General features: G+C 35.6%; 1 protein-coding gene across 2 annotated transcripts in view; it reads left to right on the top strand.

The window, feature by feature from the left end:
• USP53 (ubiquitin specific peptidase 53) overlaps positions 1-22,319 on the top strand; it is a 32,601-nt gene that overhangs the window by 5,922 nt on the left and 4,360 nt on the right. For both annotated transcript variants that reach the window (NM_001389489.1, NM_001395991.1), the window contains 13 exon segments: positions 3,083-3,751; positions 6,009-6,101; positions 10,112-10,246; positions 11,641-11,754; positions 11,835-11,917; positions 12,208-12,313; positions 13,198-13,344; positions 13,897-14,046; positions 14,484-14,655; positions 15,490-15,639; positions 16,609-16,752; positions 17,011-17,743; positions 19,071-19,144. In NM_001389489.1, coding sequence (NP_001376418.1) covers positions 3,608-3,751; positions 6,009-6,101; positions 10,112-10,246; positions 11,641-11,754; positions 11,835-11,917; positions 12,208-12,313; positions 13,198-13,344; positions 13,897-14,046; positions 14,484-14,655; positions 15,490-15,639; positions 16,609-16,752; positions 17,011-17,743; positions 19,071-19,144 — 2,245 coding nt within the window. In that variant the 5' untranslated portion in view covers positions 3,083-3,607.

Here is a 22,319-nt window from a genome sequence, read left to right as displayed (position 1 = left end):
GGATATTTTCAAGACCTGTTTGGATGCCTACCTGTGCAGCCTGCTGTAGGAACCTGCTTTAACAGGGCGGTTGGACTTGATCTGTAGTGGCCTCTTCTGGCCCCTAAAATTCTGTGATTCTGTAAAACAAATGTATCTTTAATGCCATGCCCAATTCATGTTAAGTTTCACTTTTCTTCAAATGACAAAATAACTCATGGAGCAAGCATTCTTTTTTTCTGAAGGTGAATCCTAGAATTCTTGTTTATCCTCGCTTTTCTTTACATAACCAACTGGAGTCCAACTTCACAAACCCCTCCAATGCTTTTGTAGTTTAATATTGTCAGGTCTGTTTTCAAGCAAGATTTAGATATTAGAAACATATTTTGCCTGCAATTTTTTGATACTAATGTTGATGTCCAGCCGACTTTACTTTCCATCTGTCTCTTTCCCCTATTGCTCCGTTGCTGTAGGCTGAGCAGTATTGACCTTGAACCGCAATCAGCAGAGGACAGGAAGGCTGAATCACCTGTGCTGATGGATTCCATCTGCTGAAGCGGTTTTGTGTTATGTATTAAGAAGTAGGGTAGGTTTGGTTGGGAGACCCTGATAACAAGCCTAATGTTTGTGGGTCAGACCCATACTGATTCTGTTTTTAAAGGTGGTAAAGCAAGGAGAGATATTTTGGATATGCTTTGGAGTGTGAATATTCCACTGCTTTAATTCTCCACAGACCATTCAGACTGTGCCCTATCCAGTTTCTTTCCCACGTTTTGTTTCCTCTTCAATGTACGTGGCATGATACTGCTGGTTACCAAAAATCTTCCATCTGGTTTTTAGTTTTGTTTTCTGATACAACAGCAGAAAGCTGGAGAAAGCTTTCTCCGACATTTCTCTATATGGGAAATTACGTACAGTGGAATTAAGAAGTCTGTATTGACAGGAAAGCAGGTGCTCAAGGAGCTTCCCTAGAACTTTAGGGAGCAAGCCTTCTTTATAACAAAAATGTAGTAGGTCAGCTTTTTAGCATGGATGCAGAAGTTCTAAATCAGAAGAAAGTACATCAGCAATTGAAAGAGTGGAATGTATAATGTCTGTGCTTTTTATAGTTAAACAGAGGTGATCTATTATTTGTTTAGGAATTAAAAGTTACAGTTCTATGTGAACTGTAGGAGACTTTGATCCATATGGTGCTTTATAACACCAGGCACTTTCAATGCAAGAAGCAGGCACTTAATGTATGTGTGTATATATAGCGATACGTGTGTGTGTAAATGTGTGTCTGTGTGTGTGGTTATAACCAGTTGTACACCGTGGATTTTTTCCTTGGCTCCTCTTTATTTGACTTTATTATAGTGAGTCATTGTTTTTTATTCGTGTACTGTAGTGAAGCTTTTCAATGAAAGTATTTGTTGAAAATACTTTCTTCATTTACCTTCTCTGTGCATATCTGTTATGACCTTTGCATGCCTCGCTTCATACTGTCTTTAATCTTCTTCTGTCCTCATCATTGCTTTACTCATACCTTTACCTGAGTTTGCTTCTTTGTAGAATATCAGCTGTTAGGCTGTGTAGCACTGCATTTTCCACATGGAAATAGAATTTGAAGTAGATACTCCATTTAATTTAGGGTTCTAGTAAGATTTTAAACTGATCTGTGTTTACAATTATCTACTACATCATCTTTTTTTTTCCCCCTTCTGAGTTTATTGTAGTGAACATGAAGAAAGCACAGTTATCCCATGCTATTCTGTCAAGGTCAGTTTCCAGTTAGATTCCACATTCTTTGCTCAGTGCTGCCACAAATCACACTTAGTACTTCCAGTATTATTAAATCAAATTACTTACGGGTGAGATAGAGTAACATCAGTAAACAAACAGAAAACATCTGATTATGCGCTGGGCAAAAGGGACTTTTGGTTAGGTTCCAGTTATTGATTTTCTTTTTAATAATACAAGCAAGTGTAAATGTTTCTTTTAAATAGGTTTTAGAGGTGCAAGTCTTCCTGTGGTGTTGTGGCGGTACAGTACTTGAGAGCAGTAGAACTGCTGGACACGAGTGTGCTGCTGGTAGCTCTGAACCAGTGATGTCGTCTTTCAGCTTATCTTTTGTTGTTGGACTGCTGTATTTATCTGGCTTTGGAATGCTACTCTTAAAAGCTTTACACAGTGGAAGAAAGTTTAGTGGGAATGCTGCAAGTTCTGCTATATGATGATAAATTGGTAATATCTCACATACTTGTAAAATCCTGGATGAGTGGCTTGTCTGTGAGAGGCTGTATCTCACTTTTTTCAAATATGTAGTTATAATTGCTTTGTTTTATTTAAGTATATTCTGTTCTGGTCCTTTAAGTATTTGTATGGATGCTTTAGTAATGCCAAAGCAGCTGGCTAATTCGTTGTTCTGTGGAGATCATTATACGTGCTGTAAGCACACCTATGGGGATGTTTTGCACTATAAGTTATTTACCTGGAGATATGTACCTTCAACAGCAAGAGAAACTTACTGCTGGAATTTGACAGTCTGGAATTGGCTATCGGGCAGCCACTGATGTAGGACAGCTATCAGAATGTTTGTGGTCTGCTGCTAGCTGTGCTTCTCCTGATCCCTTAAGAATGCGGGTCGATTAAATATTGCCTGGGTAGTACTCAGCTTTCCAAATTTTGTACTAACTGAGAATCCACCCATGACATCATCATAATGCGGACACAAATTTATGTGATTTGTTTTGATATTGAAATGAAAAGCATCTTACATTTTCAGATGTAGAATAAAAATATTTATTTCTTGATACTCTTTCTACTGGAGTTCGAGATTTCAAGTTAGAATAATGCATTATGTGATCTTTAAAAAAGCTGCTGCATATTAGTGAAATAAGTTAGGACATAACTGATAATAACAGATAAAATATTGTAATTTTTCTGTCTCAGGAACACTCTTAGGACTGTTGGATGGAAGTTATTTCTTCTCTACCTCCCTGACTGTTGCATGCCCCTTCAGTTTAAGGGGTTGTTTCAGCCATCATTTTGATTTTTTTGTTTAGATGGTCTTCAACATTTCAAAAAGTTCCATTCTTATTTTTCTTTTTTTTTTCTATTTCAGATTCACTGGAAAAAGGATGAGATAAGCATGGAATCTTCTAAACTGGATTATATTTCGTGGATCGCAATTAAAAGTAGAAAGATGGAAGGAAGTCAGAGAATAGGTGTATAATGCCTGTATAACCTCATGATATAACACAGCTCGTGATTTATAGTAATACTTTGTTGATATTCCTGAAAGAAGAAGTCAGTTACTGTGCAACATCCTTAATAAGAACTTGTACTGTAGTAACGTATTTTAACCTTAACAGGACAGCATATTTTTTTATAGTATTTTTTCCTTTTTATTTTTGTTAAGTCAGTTAAAATACAGCCAGGTGAAGAATTTTAGCTGACTGACTGATCCTCGTAGATGACTCACAGCTACACCTGGGATAAGGGCTTAAACCCCTGAATGGTTACTGTTATAGTGTTGAATGGAATACCATGACTTCAGAGCAATTGTCTTAGGACCTTCTTTGCCTTGGATCCATCATATCCTTAAATATTCAAGTGTGAACAGTGCAATTATAAAGTCTAGAAAATAATGGCATGGGTGAAATTTCTAAGAAAACCTGGGGGTAACCTTGGAAAAGTTTATCAGCCTGGAAGTATATTGTCCCTGGCCCCTACAAAAGGCTTATTAAATGAACCAGGACAGAACAGCTGCTTTCTTAACAGTGCTGTTCAGGTAAGAAATTTTTTTTATTTACTGAGCACTTCTCATTTTATTGAAGCTTTGGTGGTCATAGCAGGGAAGAGTTTTCTCAGAAATGCTGCTTTGACTTTTTTTTTTTTTACAGTATGTGTGTTGTACAGAAAAATACAGCACATCTTCCAGTGGTGTTAAATTCAGTTCTCAAGTTACTAAACTTTTTAATAATGCTAAACGAGACGGAATGCTGTGTCTTTCGGGAACTCACTTTTCTGAATAAAAGGTGGCTACTATAAGAGAAGACTCTGGAAGTAAATTTATTTAGCATTTGATTTTAAGGGATTATGAGTATTAAACAATTTGCCAGAACTGACAGCACGTTATATTGTTTGCGTGCGTTGTCAGGAAAACTTTCCTTTCATATTTGGAAGTTTATTTCTCGTAACTATAAAAATTGATGTTTGAATTCTAAAACTGATGTTTGTGAATTGTAGTGTTTTTATTACCTAGCAGAATTTACAGCAGTTTTCTTTTTCAACATGGGGCAACCAGTACAACTATTCGTATGAAATACGTACTCTTTTTACTCCAGTAATGCTTTCTCAGAAGTAGCACGGGAAATTGCTACTGGGGCACATCAGAAGATGCACGTGCCGTTGAAAGCTTTGTTTTTAATCTTAGGAATGTCGTATGGAATTAGGAGATATATCAAAAAATATACAGCATTTTGCTGCTTTTGTATGATACAGACCAACTTCTTGCATGTGTTTGCCTATATACTGTTCTGTATTTATGTGAACTGTAATTGAAAAAATGTCTGTTCGGATCTCCAAAGTATAGTTTAATAGTACAGTAACTAGCACGATAAATATTGGTCTTTCACAAGCCTGTTTACAAGAGGGAATATGGGAATCTAATTAATTCTGTCACAGAGCACTGCTGGCCTTTCCAGGTTGTCTGCAAGTCAGAATAGTTCATAGTATGGTCCTTTTAAATAAAATAAATTAATTGCTGATCTTGCAAAGGTCCTAACAGACCACATATAGGCTTTGTATTTTAAAATGTATGAACAAAAAAGGAAAAAACTGAAACAAACAAACAACCCTAAAACAAAACAAACAAAAAAAAACACCCCTACTATAAAGTCTTAAAAATTGTATAGATTTAAACATAGCAGATAAGAGAGAGATGCATATCATGTAAATCTGGTATCTACGTATGTTTAAAACAAAAACGTATGATAGATTCTGTAGAATGAGTTTGCTGCTTTGTTTTTAGTGAGAACAGCCTGACCTATATTCTTTTTCAGTTTTGGTATTTTCCCCTAGGGTGGCCTAAAATTAAACCCTAAGTCATTTTTAGTTATGGTTTCAGACAATCCTACCACTTTACAACTTGCTGCTATTTATCAAATGGTAGGAGATGATGGTGACTGCCCTTTTACGAGTTGGAAAGGGTTCCTTTCTTTTCTCTCTTTTGTTCAACCTTCAGAACTGAGGTTCTAACATTACCTTTCAAACAAGAACTAATTAATTTTAGCACTTATATTTATAGACAGAATATTTTCCTTCTGATTTGTAACTGTTGTGTAACTGTGCCTTTTGAAAACTCATTTTTGATGCAGTTATTTTTATGGGCAGTTTTGTGAACTACTGCGCCGACTGTGCGACTAAGACAATAAATGCTAGAAGCAACATAGTGCAACCAAACTGACATTACCTTTATGTATAATAGTTACATAAACAGACTATTGAAGCTTAAAACTGATGAAGCACCAGTGGATTATTTTATTTGTATAAAAGCAAATTATTTCAGTGATTGTTTTAGAAAGAGAGCAAAATGAAACCCTTTCCGCAGTTCACCTAGCAATTTGGTTTCCATATCTTCATTATTTTTATTTGAAAGAAAGCATGGAGGAAGGAGAGATGAAAAATATGGTAGATCCAGTAGCTTTTTCTCTCTTCTGTAAAGCCGTAAGACAGCTGCAGTCTCTGTATACTATGTAGCTTAATGCTTGTTTCCTAAGGAGCGTTTCAGCTGTTTACCCAACACAGATGAAGTGGCATTGTTTCAGAAGTTTAAAAATGAGATCTACATCTTATAAGAGGAGTGAATGCAAACCTTCTACAGTTTGCTCAGATAACGGAAAAGGATGTTCATTCACGTAGCAGTCTTAGTTCTCGTGTTGTATATGTTATGTAAAGTGGAAAAAAAAATCTACTGCAAGTCACTTTGTTAAATGGAGAACCTTTGTATTATGTTATTTAATTTCTGTGCTATTTTATTTTTGTAGGTTTTATGGCAGCTTGACATATTTCGTCGGAGTTTAAGAGGTTTAACTGGGCACGTGTGCCAGGGAGATGCGTGCATATTTTGTGCTTTGAAGGTAAATAATTAAGATTTTTCTAAGAAATCATCATGCGTTTGTCCCTGTATGCTTTAAAGAAAAAAAAGGAAAAATTACTGAGTTCTGGTAATTTTTATATCCTTATCATTCACGTGTCTGACTAAATCATTCTTGCATGTAGACACAATTTGGACTTAATGTCACTTACAACAGACGTTTGTAAGAAATATTTTCTTTGATTGTAGAAATTTTGCAGTACACAAACTGTGCAGTCTAATTGCTTAAGCATAAAACTCCTCTGTAGACATAACCTGTTTTAAAAATAATGGTCTCATGGGGATTTTTTCATATTGACGTGTGTATCCTTTTCCTTCATGCAGTGTTGGAATAGAGTAACAACATTACTGAGTAGTAAGTTATCAAGATGCTTTTTTTATTCAGTCATTCATGGTAACTATACAGAACTTAATTGCTGTGCTTGTAAGTAGTGAAAGGTATGCAGAGGTACTGGAAAACTATAGGAAGCTGGTGATGTTTTACTGTTCGAAATTATGTAAGAGCTGCGTATCTTAAGTAGCGTATAAAAGTTGCACTTTGGTTTTGTAACTAATCTGAAATCTGGAAACCAGCATTGTGTTCTGTTAGGCTCTTACTGTTTCTACTGTGCTGGTATTTGGCTGCCCGCGGTTACTAGGGAATAGCGGTAAATGTCATATCTCATGTTTCACTGGGATAAAAATCTCAATGGAAAAAGGCATAGGGCTTGTATATATATATATTTTTAGTAACATGTGGCTTCTGCTTTCACCGGCACTTTTGGGTTTCTAATACAAGACTGTGGAACGTGTATTGTGTACAGAACTGAGAATAACTCATGGAGAGAACAGAAAGGATCTACACTAAAATTGAAGTTCTTTGAGAAAGTGGTTCTTGAGTATAGTAAATTGTAGGGAAGGAGATGCCAAGTGCTTCTCAGGTGTTTCCAGTTAGAGTTCATCTGCAGGGAGTTTTACAGACCAAACCTTGTTACTGAATAAGCATTTTGAGGCAAGGACTGTTTGCAGTGATACTTAGTCTTCCAGAGGATTTATAGTTTATGTATTGTGTACTTTTCCTCCTGCCATTTGTAGAGTTTATCATGGCTGCAGTAAGGCACAGCTAATTCTCCGTTGACTGATCTTTTTCCAAACAGAGCTTTCTTAAGAGGTGCCATTTTAATTATTTGATTAGAATAGTTAATTTTAAAATGCTAACAAGTTGAAGTAGGTTTTGGTACAACTACACATATGCAAACCAACTTCCTGAGGCTTTTTTTTTTTTCCAACATTTAAAAAGCTTTTGACTCCAAAGAACTTGCAAAAAAACTCCGGTGAAATAGGAAGCCCAGCACGTCAAAATCTTTTTGCTGACACTTGGTCTTGTCACTACATAAAGTCCAGTCAATAACTCAGGTGTACCTGTCTTTTCATATACAAGTTTATGTCTGTCTTGAGGTGATAGCTTCTAGTTTCCTGGAGCATGTTGTGTGTGTGGACTTATGTTTGTATTTGATGTTGTAATGTAGGGTAAGCTCTGTGGCCTGTTCCCTTTGATTTTACCTGTATGACTAGAACTTAACGTGTAATATACGTTCTTGTTCAAAGATGCCTTGGAACAGCTTTTCAGAAATGCAGAGGGATTGAATAATGTCAATTGCTGGAAAGTACGTATCAAACTATATTAGTGAGCAATCATATTGCTAAAATCATAGTAAAAATATTGTAGCAGCTTTAAGGTGCTCAGAAATGTGAAGATGTCACCTATGTCACAGTACAGTTGAGCCTGTAAGTAATAAGTTGTTCTGTTCCAGTGATGCTCCAGTTCTGAAAACAAGTTTTTGGTCTTATTCCTAAGCTGAATATGCCACATAGTGTACCTTTGTACTCTGTAATCACTGAAGCTGCAGTACAGAGATGCTAGATAGGCTTTGCGTTATTTCAAGTTATCTACCAAAGCACCTCTAGCTCCTTCCTAAGGCTGCTGCAATTTATGACTTGCAATTTTCTTTATTCTTTCAAGTATCTTGAATGTTTAATTGCTTTCTACAGTGCATCTTGTGCCATTTTTCAAAATGGCTTACAGAACCTGAATATTTTGTGCTGTCTCGTCTTTCTGTTTTGAGAAGTTCTCAACAACAGTGATAAGCAGTTTTACTGCTTGATCTGGAATTGCTTAGAATTGTCCTGATCATTGTTTTAACAATGTAGTTGTGATCTTTATGTGATCCGTGGCCAGTAGCCTAGGTATTGAACCAGAAATGCTGTAGTTAACTCATATGGAAGTATCTGTCTGCAGTCATTATGTACACTACTGGTTTTGCATTCTTGGCTTATTAGAGATACTGGTTGAGTGATTCTGTTTGTTCTGTGTTTAGCACCTAGGGCATTTTTATATTTATGTTGTATATGTTCTGGATGTGGAGGCATTTCAGTACCTTGTTTGGTTTTTTTAATGGTTTTGGACTGTTTTAACCCTACTTCTTCACCAATGAAAAACAGTATTTAATCTGCTGTATTTTTTAAACTTTTCTGAGGGAATTTTTTGCTCTGTGTAAGTGTTACTCGAGGGTATGGATTTTTTCTGAGCCTATTCTGTAAACTGAAAGCTGTACCAATAAATTCTGTTTCACTTATCTTCAACTTTTTTTTTTTGTTGTGGGTTTGTTTGTTTGTGTGGTGGTGGTGTGAGAGTTAAATACACTTTTTCTTCTCTAGACACCACTGAAATGGGATTTGAAATGTGGAGACTGCTAAAAATGAGTATATGTCTGCATAATTCTGCTCATCTGTACTTTTTTTTTAGGCTGGACATGTAAGGCTCTGCTGCATACCAGAAATGATGTAGCAGCCACAGTGGGAAATACGTGTTTTCAAAGCAGAGTTAACTTGTATTGTTAGCTCTATTAACAACTTATATAAATGTGAATATTCAAAAGTATTGTCTGTAATTTTTATCAGCAGTCCGTGGCATGAGAGGGAAGCTAAAATATTTGGCAAACAGTGGAATGCATTATAGTTAAAACACTACTTTCTTTTAGCACTGAAGCTTTGTGCATCTGTTGCATCTTTGCTGTCTGACCAACAGATCTATATTTTGTTTATTTTCTTTACCAAGGGAGCCAATACGAAGAATGAAGATCCTTATTTCTGTTTTGCATGGCTTGTCTTTGCTTTGTCTTTATTTCTCTTCATTTTTCTATGAAGTTTGACTTCAGAGAATTTTTGAGAGTGCAACAAACCCTTTAATATAGGCAAATGTTTTTTCATCCATTTAATGGCTTTTGATGTTTGGTTTTTAAACCCAACCTCCCTTACTTTCTAAATAATGAGGTCAGTTAAATGCATCTCTGCCAAAGAAGAGAAGTAGTAGCCAGCTGTCTTTTCTGGGAAATGAAGAAAAAATCAAGTGCAATTTCTTTTCCAGTTCTGGAACTGCAAATATTGACTTGTTTTCTTGCCTTGCTGTATGCAGTTTGAGTAGATAGCTGATTTAATAACATGGATTACCAGCATTCTATATAATGGCAGTTTTCTGCAGATGCATCACTTTAATAAATACAGAAGTGTCTCAAGTAGTAATGTAAATGTATTCTTCAGTGAATTACATACGCTAAACTAAAATGAGAAGTACTGTGTTATGCCCCAAGAGCTACATTCCACCTATAAACATGAAATGCTTGAGCATGAGCCACTATTCCAGTGGCTGGATTAAACAGACTGCATAATTACAGATCAGGGTTTATGTTGCTTCTGGGAGTTAAGGTCAATCACTTGCATTTTTATATGCTTCTTTGTTGTTTGTTTTTTCTATTGGATCAAAGTACAGTTTGGTGGCTTAACACTGTATAATTGAACAACTGAGAACATGAAACTTAAGAGATAGGGGTCATTTCTAAATGTGCATTTATTGACAAGTGTTTTATATACTTGCTGCGTAAGAGCTGATGTATTTGAACAGAACTACAGTTGTAGTCAAGGCTAATTAAGCTAAGTAATCGTATTTCTTCCTAGGCAATATTTTCACAATTTCAACACAGTCGAGAAAAAGCACTCCCATCAGATAACATGAGACATGCCCTGGCAGAAAGTTTTAAAGACGAACAGCGTTTCCAGCTTGGATTCATGGATGATGCAGCAGAATGCTTTGTGAGTACTCTTTATGACAGTCATCAAGTAGGATTATGTTGGGTTTCTGGGAAGGATACCAAGCTGGCCTATTGTTTTAGTGGCTTTAGATTTGCAGGTGCGGTACAAGTGGCGTAATACTATTGATGATGTTTTCATCAATTTATGGAGACAAAATGCATGGAGTAAGTTTCTGATAATGTGGGATGGAGTAGTCTTAGATTTGCTCTGTGGTTTATACCCTGGCTCTGTAGCTCAGACAGAGGGATATGTGAAGCACTGCATGAGGTGAGTGACAAATAGCTTCTGAAAGTTTTTGGGTGGAGGGAGGGATTATCTTCACTGAAGTCTTCTGCAGAAGAGATTTCCACTTTTTATCCAAGGGTGAATAAATATATGAAGATCTTGACTCCTTCTGCAGTTGCTGCCTGCTTTTATGAAATATCTAAGTGAAAAGCTTGAACCTTTATAGGAGTCATAAAAGAAGACTCAAGATCACCTGGATGCTGTCAAAGAAGCATTTCTGAGAAGTCTTTTGATAGACAATGGAAATTATTCACCTTAGTAAATAAGTAAATCAGTTTTAGAAACTGAAAGTGTTTTTTGCTTTGATTACTTTAAGATTTGAACATCATCTGGAAGTACCTACAAATGAATAGCTACCTGCCAGATGCATTTACAAATATGTAGGAAAATCCAATGAAGAACACCTTTGGCTGTTTTGGTGATTTCCGGGCAGATTACTACATTGCAGTCAGGAAGGGGAATCTGATCAGGGCTGCATCTAAGCAGGATATGTTTGGACCCCTGAAGAAAATCAGCCAAAATGCCTGTTCAGATCTGCTTCCTCCTGTTATCTCTGTTACGTTTTGGCAAAGGGAAGAAAATGGCCATGCTGATTCAGGGGCCAAATGAATGACAATCATAGGGCAATGTTTTTCTTCCTTTTGTTAAAAACTGAAACTAGGGATGAGTTAAGACGTGCAATTTATGAGCATTGTCCAGGCCTCTGGCAGCAGTAGTCATTCATTGCATAGGCTGCACTAAACATGATTGGATGATCAGATTGATAAATAGAGAAAATGCACAGATATGAAGAACTGAGACAGAGACCTGATCCAGAACAAATTTCAAGCATTGCATGCAATTAAGTTAATGTTGTCCTCATTTTTTTTTCTTGAAGATTCACTTATTTTGAAGGAGAACGCTCTAGAACTTTAATGCTCTTTTGTTATGTTTGAAAGCCTTGAGGTGAAGAGAATTTCCATCTACTTGCTTGTGAACAGGGACAGAACTATGTATGTGTTAAACCTGTAGACTGTAAAGGGGAATAACTGCTGGAATATTGAACTGTAATGTTGCTTATATATTCTGACTTCATCAATTCAGTTTGTATTTACATTGTTTCTATTTAGGAAAATATCCTTGAGAGGATTCATTTTCACCTAGTGCCAAACAGCGACACAGATATGTGCACTTCAAAATCCTGTATTTCTCATCAAAAGTTTGCAATGACACTGTATGAACAGGTCAGACATTAATGCTTTAACAAATAATTTGGTTCCACTGTCATGAATAAATAAAAACAAAAGGGTTTTTATTTTTGTAGTGCGTATGCCGTAGTTGTGGAGCATCATCAGACCCGTTGCCTTTTACGGAATTTGTGCGTTATATTTCTACCACAGCTTTGTGGTAAGAGCTTTTATTCTTGTATATGTCTCAGTTTTCTACATATAACCTCCCAGGAAGAAACAAACCATGCCAGAGAAATGTTGTGAATTAAAAATAAGTGCTTTTGAGATTGTTTCACAAAGGAATGTGGATTTCAAAAGCAAGATGATTTTACACTCAAACCAGTATAGTCTGCTACTGTTTTAGCTGTGAATCTTCTTTTTAGACGAAAGATAGTTAAGATTTGGCTGAAAATTATTTATTCCTAAGAAGACAATTACATCTTTATTTGTCCATTTATTTTTTTACAGTAATGAGGTAGAAAGAATGATGGAGAGGCATGAGCGTCTCAAGCCAGAAATGTTTGCGGAACTGCTGCAGGCAGCAAATACTGCTGATGACTACAGAAAGTGTCCTGTAAGTAAGCAGAGATTCTGTGACTTTGGTTGAGATTCAAAGGAGAGCTCTTTCTGATATTAAATCAGAGTAAAGTATTCATCTAAAAGATTCCTTGTGGCCACTTCAGTGCAGTCTAGCTTAGGGTAAGAAAGCCTGTAATTCATTTTTATTGCTTCATTTATAGATAAAGTTTGTTATGTGGCCTGGTTAGAAACTTATTAGCTCTGCGCTTTGTACTTCACTCCATGTTAAATATACTGTTAGTTATTTCTGATCACTCTGTAGAGGTTTATTGTTTGAACAAAGCACCTTCAGTTCATAGGTCGTATGTTCGTAGTTCATAGGTGCTGACAGCTTGACAAAACTGTCTTACACAGGAATGACATGGTGCTTCTAATGATAAAAATAGCCTCCTTTTCAACTTAGTCTCTTTCATTAAATAATACTATCAATATTATCAGTACTGTTAATTTAGGAATCTTCAAAAAGTATATAAAGTATAGAAATAACCTGAAATGATGAAATGGGGGAAGATGATAAAGTCGCGATGGAGATGTGAATGTTTTCAGTGCTTTATACTTGACCAGCGTGTTGGGTGGATGTAGAAGTTTAGTTGCAGCCTTCATTGGTGTTTATGTACTTATTACTGGTGTTCATTTATTTAAAAACAGAAAAGATGGAGAACTTTATCTGTAAATTGTTAGAAACTGACATCATAATTAAATATAAAAATTAAAATAAGTTTCAGAGGGTTTTTTGTTTTCTTTTGTCTAGTAACTCAACTTGAGAGTAACAGGGCTGGATTTTTTTGTTTTTTGTTTTTTTTTAACATTATTTATTATAATATCATAAATTTATATTTAACATTTCCCTGCCACCATTTTGTTTTTCCCTTTCTCTAGAGTAACTGTGGTCAAAAAATAAAAATTCGTCGTGTTCTTATGAATTGCCCTGAGATTGTGACAATTGGTTTAGTCTGGGACTCAGAACACTCTGATCTGACAGAAGAGGTTATGCGGAACCTGGCAACGCAACTTTATCTTCCTGGGGTATCTGACCTAAATTAACTAATTCTTTATTCTATAATACAATCTGACATATTTATGTAAATATTAATATATGCACATGTATGAAAATACATAAATTTTAAAAAACAATTTAACTTCAAATATTATGGCTAACGTTCTGTGTAATGTGCTAACTTGATACAGCTTTTGTGGGAGGAAGAAAAAAACTTGTGTTGCTCTTACACCAAAGTATGAAGATGAATGTATATGAATTCCTAATTGAAAATCAAAGTATATTGTATTTGGTTTGAAATTTGTAGAATTATTCCAGAGCATTGTTTTGCTCTGTCAACTATGTTAAAAACAAATGTCAAAATGGATGTGATAACAGGAATAGTAATATAACGATATAGTAATATATATAGTAATATAATGAGACGTAATAAGTGCAAACTTCATTACTTATATTCATGAAAATCTGAATAATGCAAGTGGATATTTAATGCCAGTTACATTTTAGAAGTGCTGGTAGTAGGTCTTGCAGTCGAAGCTAAATTTTGTGCAGAAATGTAAAAATGTTAACTGTTTCTACAGCTCTTCTATAGGGTTACAGATGAAAATGCCAAAAATAGTGAACTTTTTCTTGTGGGAATGATTTGCTACACAAGCCGACACTACTGTGCCTTTGCTTTTCATACCAAGAGTTGCAAATGGGTGCTGTTTGATGATGCTAATGTGAAAGAGGTAAATACTGTTTTTACTGCTAATAAATTCAGTGATCCTTTAGTTTTCCTGTATGCATTTTTCTGACACTAAGATTAAAGCAAGTCAGGAGAGTCTTATTTTCAGTGAGCTTTCATTTTCATAGGTCAATTTTCACAAGTGAATTTTAGAATCAACTTGACTCCTTCAGATAACAGATACTTAAGAATTTTAATACACTTCAGTCAGCCCTTGAGTTTCTCCTTCTTGTGAAAAGAAGCATTAATGACTGATGGCTATATTTGCAGTGTTAATGTTCTGATGTGCTGCTGGTTCAAGCTTCTTGTCTCAATTTACATAAACTTGTGCTAAAATGTTGACTCTTAATATACCTTTAGAATTAGAAATTTAGTACCTGATGCTCTTTAAATAATTCTGTTGAATTGGTTTTGATGCAGAAAGATACTTTTTTTTCTTAGATTGGAACAAAATGGAAAGATGTTGTCTCCCGGTGCATTCGATGTCACTTTCAGCCGTTGTTGCTATTTTATGCTAACCCCGATGGCACAGCTGTATCTCCAGAAGATGCTCCAAAGCAGATTATCCACTGGTCTCAAAACAGAGCAACAGGAGGAAATGCAGAAGACTTGGGTAATCAGATGTATTTTAATAATAACTGTATTTATGAAATGAAGATTTTAAAGATGGGAGTAGTGGATTTGCCGGTATGTTCTTAAATAATTTTTATCAGTAAGTATCTGAGGGGTCTCAAAAGGGAAGATAAGTGTACTTATTTAATATTGAAGCTGTGTGTCTTGCTTGATATGAGAATACCTATTGGGACGTGGATTAAGGGGCTAAGAGGGGAATATGTTTTTATTGTAGATTGGTCATTGCTAAAATTACATAAAGCATTTCTTTCAGAAGAAAATCATAGCAAATTTACATATGGAAGTATTCCTATGTATGTATTGATGTATTTTACCAGTATTTTAAATGCTATAAGAAGATATTTTAAGCAGAGCTTAATGTGAATATGGGGATACATTTGGAGTGTCTGTTTGCATATCCCTGTGCACATGCATGTTCCCCTCAGCTTTGAGAAAAATCAGAACAAGTTGCAGGAAACTTTATTTTCTCAGGGATTTTTACTGCTTTTTTAAAATTTTGAATGTAATATACACGTAAGTAAAAGAGCAATTGAATTTGACATGCATTCTCTTTGTGTGATAAGTTGTGATAGGACATAAACTGCTTCAGGGAGTAAGGAGAGGAGCCTATTCCACTGCAGTCTGCCCTTATGAATATGGCGGTATATAAAATATTACAGAACTTTGTTGCCTAACGTATTGAATTGTAATGAGTGGGTTGGTTGGCTGGTTTTTGTTTTCAAATTCTTGATTAAAAATTATATTTTGAATTTTCATACTGGGAATTTCAAATTAGGAAGCCTTTCATTCTAAAGATAGATACGTTATTTTTTAGGATGTGAGAAGCATTCTACTCCTAAAACAGACCATTCAAAAGAGAATGGAATTGGAGACTCTACTAGTCAAAGGGGTAATAAAAAACTTCAGCCAGATAGTTCAGCATTCAGTAGAAGCCACGTTCAAGCTAGTGGTGGTAAAGGTCCAGGTATGTAACTTCACCCCTAACTGCAATATGTGGCTTATGATTAATTAATTAATTAAGTTAATAGTATTTCAGGTATGTGCTAACCTCCACACTAGAACTATTTCCAGAGGAACAATTCTGTCATTGTCTTTAATGGATCTTTGAACAGCAATTGATGTTTAAGTAATGTCTGCCATAGATAACTTCTTTTCAAATACCCTTTATTCCTGTACTGGCTCTTGAGGCCTTTAGCCTTTTCTCAAACTTCATCATGCCTTGTAATCATATTGTCTGATCAAAGGTGTGTATGCAGCATTATTTTAAGTCCTGTATGTTAATATGTACGTTTGGGGGAAAAAAAAGGCAAAAAAAAAAAGGGTTTTGTTATTATATATTTCTAAAGGTACATTCTGTCAGTAACCCAGGTTTTCAGGAAAACAAACAGTAAGAACAAAGAAAACTATAAGCAGTAATACTGGGGAATGACTTCCGTATAACGTGTCCGTGCCTTTTCTCCAAACTCTGAATATGTGTCAGGAGTAGATGCTAGCTCCTCTTGAGAGACGTTTCTATTCTGTCCTTTAGTGTTGGATTGCCAGGCTTTTTCAAAAGTGAGAATGCCTCTTTTTTTGATGAGGTAATGACTCCAAAATAGTATTTACCTTCTGAGAAATTGAGGATTTTCTCTGTTTTTTAAGCAGTGACTCTTCTGCTTTCTTAAAAATACAACTTCACATTTAGGCAAGAATAAACTTGGCTTCTGTTTTTTAATATAATTGAAAAAAGTTGCATTTATTTGAGACGTTTATACACTTGTACCATAATGTGTATCTTTTGTTTTCTTAAGAGTCTCTACTTCATAACTCATTAGTCTTTATTTTAGTATTAGCGCTACTTATAAGTGTTACGGTGCACAAATACTACTGTATATTTTGATCATAAATTATTTTTTATAAGTGATCTTTGACAAAAGAATCTATTTTTTTGCAGCTAAGTTAGCTTACAGTGATCAAAAGGACAGGCTGAAGGACATATCCAGAGAGTGTGCTCAGAAAGCTGCTGATATGAAAAACTTCTCATCTTTACGAAAGGATGCAGACAGAGGACCAAGAAGAGAATCTGGGAGACAAAGAGGTAACGTTTTAAAGATCTGAGCAGAGGATCAATAGATAAAACAGATTTGCACGTCTGTATTAGCATGAAGGATTTCATTCTCCTTCCTAAAGAGCAGATTGTAAGATCAGATTTTAATTTTCTGAAATATATACTGAATTTGTTACTGAATGTGTTGAGAGAACGTAGGAAAAGTATGTACTGTAATAATGTCATGTATAACTATTTGTGAGAACTTAAATACAGCTTTTCTTTTTTCTTCCTCTTCCTTCTTATTAGATTTAATTGGGGAAGATCGTTCCAATTTTAAGACAGGGTCTCCTCCGGTTGGAAATGGACTTAGACAATGCACAGATCAGCGCATATACAGCAGCCAGGGAAGAGGGCCTTATAAACATGACAGTGTACCTCCCCAAACAAAACTTCCTGTACAGGTGCTTGGATCAAATAAAACAGAAACTTTTCCTGCTGGTGAGAAACCAATGCTTAGGACCCGAAATGATGGTGTCACTGGCTATGATACGGATAGCAGTCAAGACTCTAGGGATAAAGGAAGTATCATCAGTAGCAGAAGCAGAAATAGAGGCTGGAAACCCATGCGAGAGACACTAAATGTAGACAGCATTTTCAGCGAAACGGAGAAGAAACAACATAGCCCAAAGCACAAGGCAAACCTGAACAGTAAATCTAAGCATGAAAAAGAGCGAAGCTTTAACCATTGGCCAAAAGAGAACCAAATCCAGAAAGGTTTAATGACTATATATGAAGATGAAACAAAACAAGATACGGGAAGTAGAAGTTCTTTGGATTCAGAGGGGAAAGGGAATGCTGAAAAAAGCAAAGGATTTGCCGAGAGAAAAATCCATGGTGATAACTGGCAAATTCAGAGGACAGAATCTGGTTATGAGAGCAGTGATCATATCAGCAATGGATCAGCAAATCCAGACTCGCCTGTTATTGAAGGAATCAATCCAGCAGATGTCAAGAATATTAAAGAAGGTGCTTCCTGCAGGTAATGCTCGTTCTCTTAAGAATTTATATAGATTGTCTATGCAGGAAAATAAGATGTAATCGTTTGTTTCAATCAAGTAAGCATACTTTTGGAACTTAAATACTCTTGAGGGTGTATAAAACTAGCAACGTATCTAGAAATATGAATGCAGACAGTTGGGAGTTAATCTTACCTTAACTCTGAGGCTGTAGCACTATTTATTTCTGGGAAATAAATAGTGCTTGGGAAAGTACTGAGCCACATCATTCTGGTGCTGAGCCAGGATTTCTAAGCCCTGCTTTGGGGCAGGGTGTGTTGATTTGAATTAATTGCTGCACTTCTTTAGTTAGAACGTTTTTAAGCACTGGGTAACTTGCCATCTGTAATGGAATACAACTGTCTTTATAAATCATATCTACAACAATTGTATAGACTGACTCCTGACAAAAAGGTGGAAATGGCAGTAAATAAATACGTGATTAGTAGCCAAATTTTATTAATCTTACTATGAATTGCAGTAACAAGCAAGTATGCTGCCCTGGGGGGTTGTGGACTTTCCATCCATGGAGATGCTCATAACCCAACTGAACCTGATACTGAGTAGCATCTGCTCTAGCTGATCATGTTTGAGCAGGGAGTTGGAATAGATGATCTCATGAGATCACTTCCAGTATTATTTGCTGCACTGAAGCAGTGATTATTGGGAACACTTCAGATAAGTGGACTTAGGTGACAAGTGTTCTGTTCCCCCTTAAGATCACTGTAGAAAATAATTATTCAAAATAGTTGTGCTTTCTCAGTGAGTACATACTTCTTGAAAGTTGTATGAAATGTTTTCTGTGCAATTAGTGATATTTTCTCACAGATGGCACATCACTCTCTTACTGTTTATAACTTTGGGAACCAGCTGTCTTTACTGAGCAGGCTGCTGTGATAATACAAGGCACATTTTCTTTATTTTCTGTGTTGCGTAATGAGCGTCCTGCTGTTGCACTCTACAGTAGGGCTGGGATGAGTAGGCGTGTAATCCCCAGAACAAACTGGGATACACACCATCCTCATGAACTGTATGTTTTTCAAGTGTCTGTATTAAAGACTGCAGTTCATCCTAAATTCATCTGCATCATTACAGCTTGTTATGCAGGGGAGCTGGGTTAAAAGTATTCAAGGGCTACCTCTACAACTTGGATATGTTCTGTAGTGTGTTTTAGTCAAAAACATAACATTGGTAAAGGGAGACAAAGTTTCAAAAAGGCAAAATTGTTATGCTTTATGCATTCAAGAGGATAATGTTTGTGATGGTGCCTCAGTAGTTTAACCCTTCAAATCACCTCTGCTTATTTTACAGTGAACAGAATTTGTCAACAAAAAAAGCTGAGAGTGTGTTACATTCGGTATCCCAGCAGAACAGAAACTTCTATGGTAAGAACTTCTGGTTTTTTTTGTTTTTTTTAAAAAAAGAGCTTTCTAGAAATAATTGAGGTGTACCAAAATTTCAATACTAACAAATATCTCACAGAATATGGAGAGGTTTCCAATGATCTCTTTTACTTTATAATGTTGCTGCAAGTTTGCCATGCTTTTATTTTATTTTTCCCCACCAGTACCCATGGTTTTTGAACGACACTGTGCTGGCATAAGGCAGCTAGTTTTACTCATTTTCATTGCAGTTAATTGGAGTCTTGTTTGTTTGTTTTTAATTCAACACAGGGTTAAATGTGAGGGTTTTTTTTTTTTTTAAGTCTGGATAGGCTGTGATATGATTTCTTTTCCTACAAGATATGAGGCAAAATCAGGAAGAAACACTTGTAATAAGGAAATCTGCTTCCTTTTACATACTAACATGTCTACTGGATTTTTATAAATCCCTTGGCATATAAATGTTAGAGGTCACCATGAGGCCAGCCAAAATCATTATCTGCTGTTGCTGGAACAATGGAATGGTGCTTGTACAAAGAGGTGCAATAAGTATTAAGACACTTCCCCAGGAAATGTTTGATTTTCATAGATATCATACTTTCATTGGAAGAACATACAGTATAGTTTCTTCTAAGATTTAAAATTAACAGAGGGGATGGATTTGGCATACCATGGTAACTGGCTATTCCAGTTACTTTTTGGTTGTGGAAAGAAAACTAATCTGGTGTTTTATCTTGATGGCAAAAGGAAAATCCTTCATGGAACACAAATATCTGTTTTTCTATGACTTTTTTTTTCTGCTGTAGTTCTGTACTATAACTGTACTTTCCAGTAGCGGGGGGGAAATAATTAGGTAGTAAAAACAAACAAACAAAAACCAGCAAAACCAAACAAACAAAAAACCCACAAAAAGCACTGGTTAAAATATATACAAGACTCAGTCAGGATGAGAAATAGGTAGCTTAATTAGCTTACACAGTAAACTAATATATTAAACATAGCTATAACTCACCATGCATCACATTTCTTCGGTACTGTTTTCTATTCCAAGTGACCCTTACAGTTATCATAAAACATTGTCATAATAACTATCAAAGAATATTGATATTAATGTCCCATCTATTCAGTACTTCTATTTCAGTAACTAACTCTTTATTAGTTCCTTAGCAAAAAAATGGTGTAATTTAGATGTGAAGCTCTCCTGTGTTTGTTTTGCAAAACTACTTTTAATGTAAGTGATCAATAGGCTGAAAAAAAAAAAAGAATAATTTGATTATATCACATGTGAGATAAAGATTTACTTAGACTGATTTTGGTTGTCTAAGAAGTGTGTGTGTGTCTGGACACCTTTATGAAGAGGAGGAGGAGTCATTTAGAGGCACCAGTTGTACCACCTTATGTTACATTTCAGAATATTATGAGCAAGTCTGGAAATGATAGGTAATTACCATACAGACTCCTAGAAAATGGTACTTCAACAAGTAAATAGCCAGTCGTTTCTGAGAATAAAATGAAATGTAAGTAATCTTCTGTAGCTGCTCATAGCAACTTGTAAAAATATCTTCTCTTTGTAGGGAAATAACATTTAATTTTAATTATGTCTACCATTCTTACTGGTTCCTGATTTTAACAAGAGTTGAATGAGGATATTGTTCAGTAGTTGAGGAGTTTTGTCCTTGACCTACAAAAATAAACTTATTGTTAGAGCATTGTAAAGATAGTAACATTGGATCACATGGTGGTAATGTGAATCAAATTGCTGCTTCTTTCAGTAGGAGTAAGCAGCAGATAACTAGTACTAAAGTAAATGACCCACGTGACCAGTCCCTAATTTGTGCGATTAAATTTTGGGAGGCAAATATGGTTATTAAGCAGATACAGTATTCTTTATTTTTATTTATGCATTGATGTTCATGACATTTGAGTTCAGTGAACTTGGGTGGTGGTATTTTGTATGTACGTAGAATAAATGATATGAACAGCGTGAGGGCAGAATTTGCAACCTTATGTTTTTCACACTGAAGAAAGGTGACTATAACTCTTGGAAATACAGAATTAGGGGTATAGAATATCTTCTTGTGGCTTTTTATAGTAGTAACTATGCTAGCTACTGATAATTATTTTCATAATAATAACATGCTTTCAGTTGCCTTTGTGAAAATGATCCCTTGACTCTGAAGGCACACACACACATGAAATTGCCATTCTGATAATTTCAGTAAGTAGTATTATTGTTGGCAGGGGAAATGGTTGTTGAGTTCACCAGCATGGGACAACTCCAGTTCCATTTAAAATCATTTTGAAGCTCTGATGAATATGTTGGCAAGAGTCCAAATTACCTTTACTTCTTTATCACACTAGAAAACCACACAAACTATAATTTGGACATATTCTGAAAAAGAAAATCCTAGGAAAAAATCTAAGCTACAGGAAAGATGCAGCTAAAACCATAGGAAGAAACTGATTTTTTTTTAATTTATGTATAGAATTCAGACATTGCAGAATTTTGCACACGTGTAAATTAAGTCATTAGGAAAAAAACTCTTTTTTGACTTGTTGGCTATAGAATGGGTGTTCATGATTTTTAAAATCCAGATTACCTATTCAGATGTGAAAGTAGATGTTCACCGTATTTGTATTTGAAAGACTGGAATTACCTTTACTTAGTGGTAAGTTGCTTATGACCTGTTGATAAGGTTGGCAATCTCTAGCTGAGCACAGTGCTCATGTGTTCCATATCTGGTTTTGCAAAGAACCTAGAGCCAAAATTCCCAATAGAGTCTAAACCGAGTTTTAACCTTGCATGGATCTCATGTCAGCAGAAGAGAAAATAACACATCTATTTTTAAGTTAGCTGGAATTCTGAAGGCACAAATCACCTGGTATCACTGAGCAGTTTTGGTTGAACGTGTGCCATGGTCACTCTAAAGAACAACTTACTAACCTTTGCTGCCTCCTCCTGACAGATTTATGATACTGCCTCTTGGAAGGACCTAGTGTGCTGCGTTCCTTTAGTTTCGCTTGGAATGCTCTTCGTCAACTGTTCTGTGGAATTAAAGAGCAGTTGTATAGCCTGTGCTTTTTTCAAAAAAGGGATTTATGGCTTAGCAAATATTTCATTCTGCTATAGATTTTGCTACTTGATTACCTCAGTGTTAGTTATCTCTGAAGGCACAGC

Source organism: Gallus gallus, chromosome 4 (genome assembly GCF_016699485.2).
Source record: "Gallus gallus isolate bGalGal1 chromosome 4, bGalGal1.mat.broiler.GRCg7b, whole genome shotgun sequence".
Classification (NCBI taxonomy): Eukaryota; Metazoa; Chordata; class Aves; order Galliformes; family Phasianidae; genus Gallus; species Gallus gallus.
The sequence above is the reverse complement of the archived record's forward strand: the minus strand, read 5'-3'. Positions and strand labels throughout refer to the sequence as shown.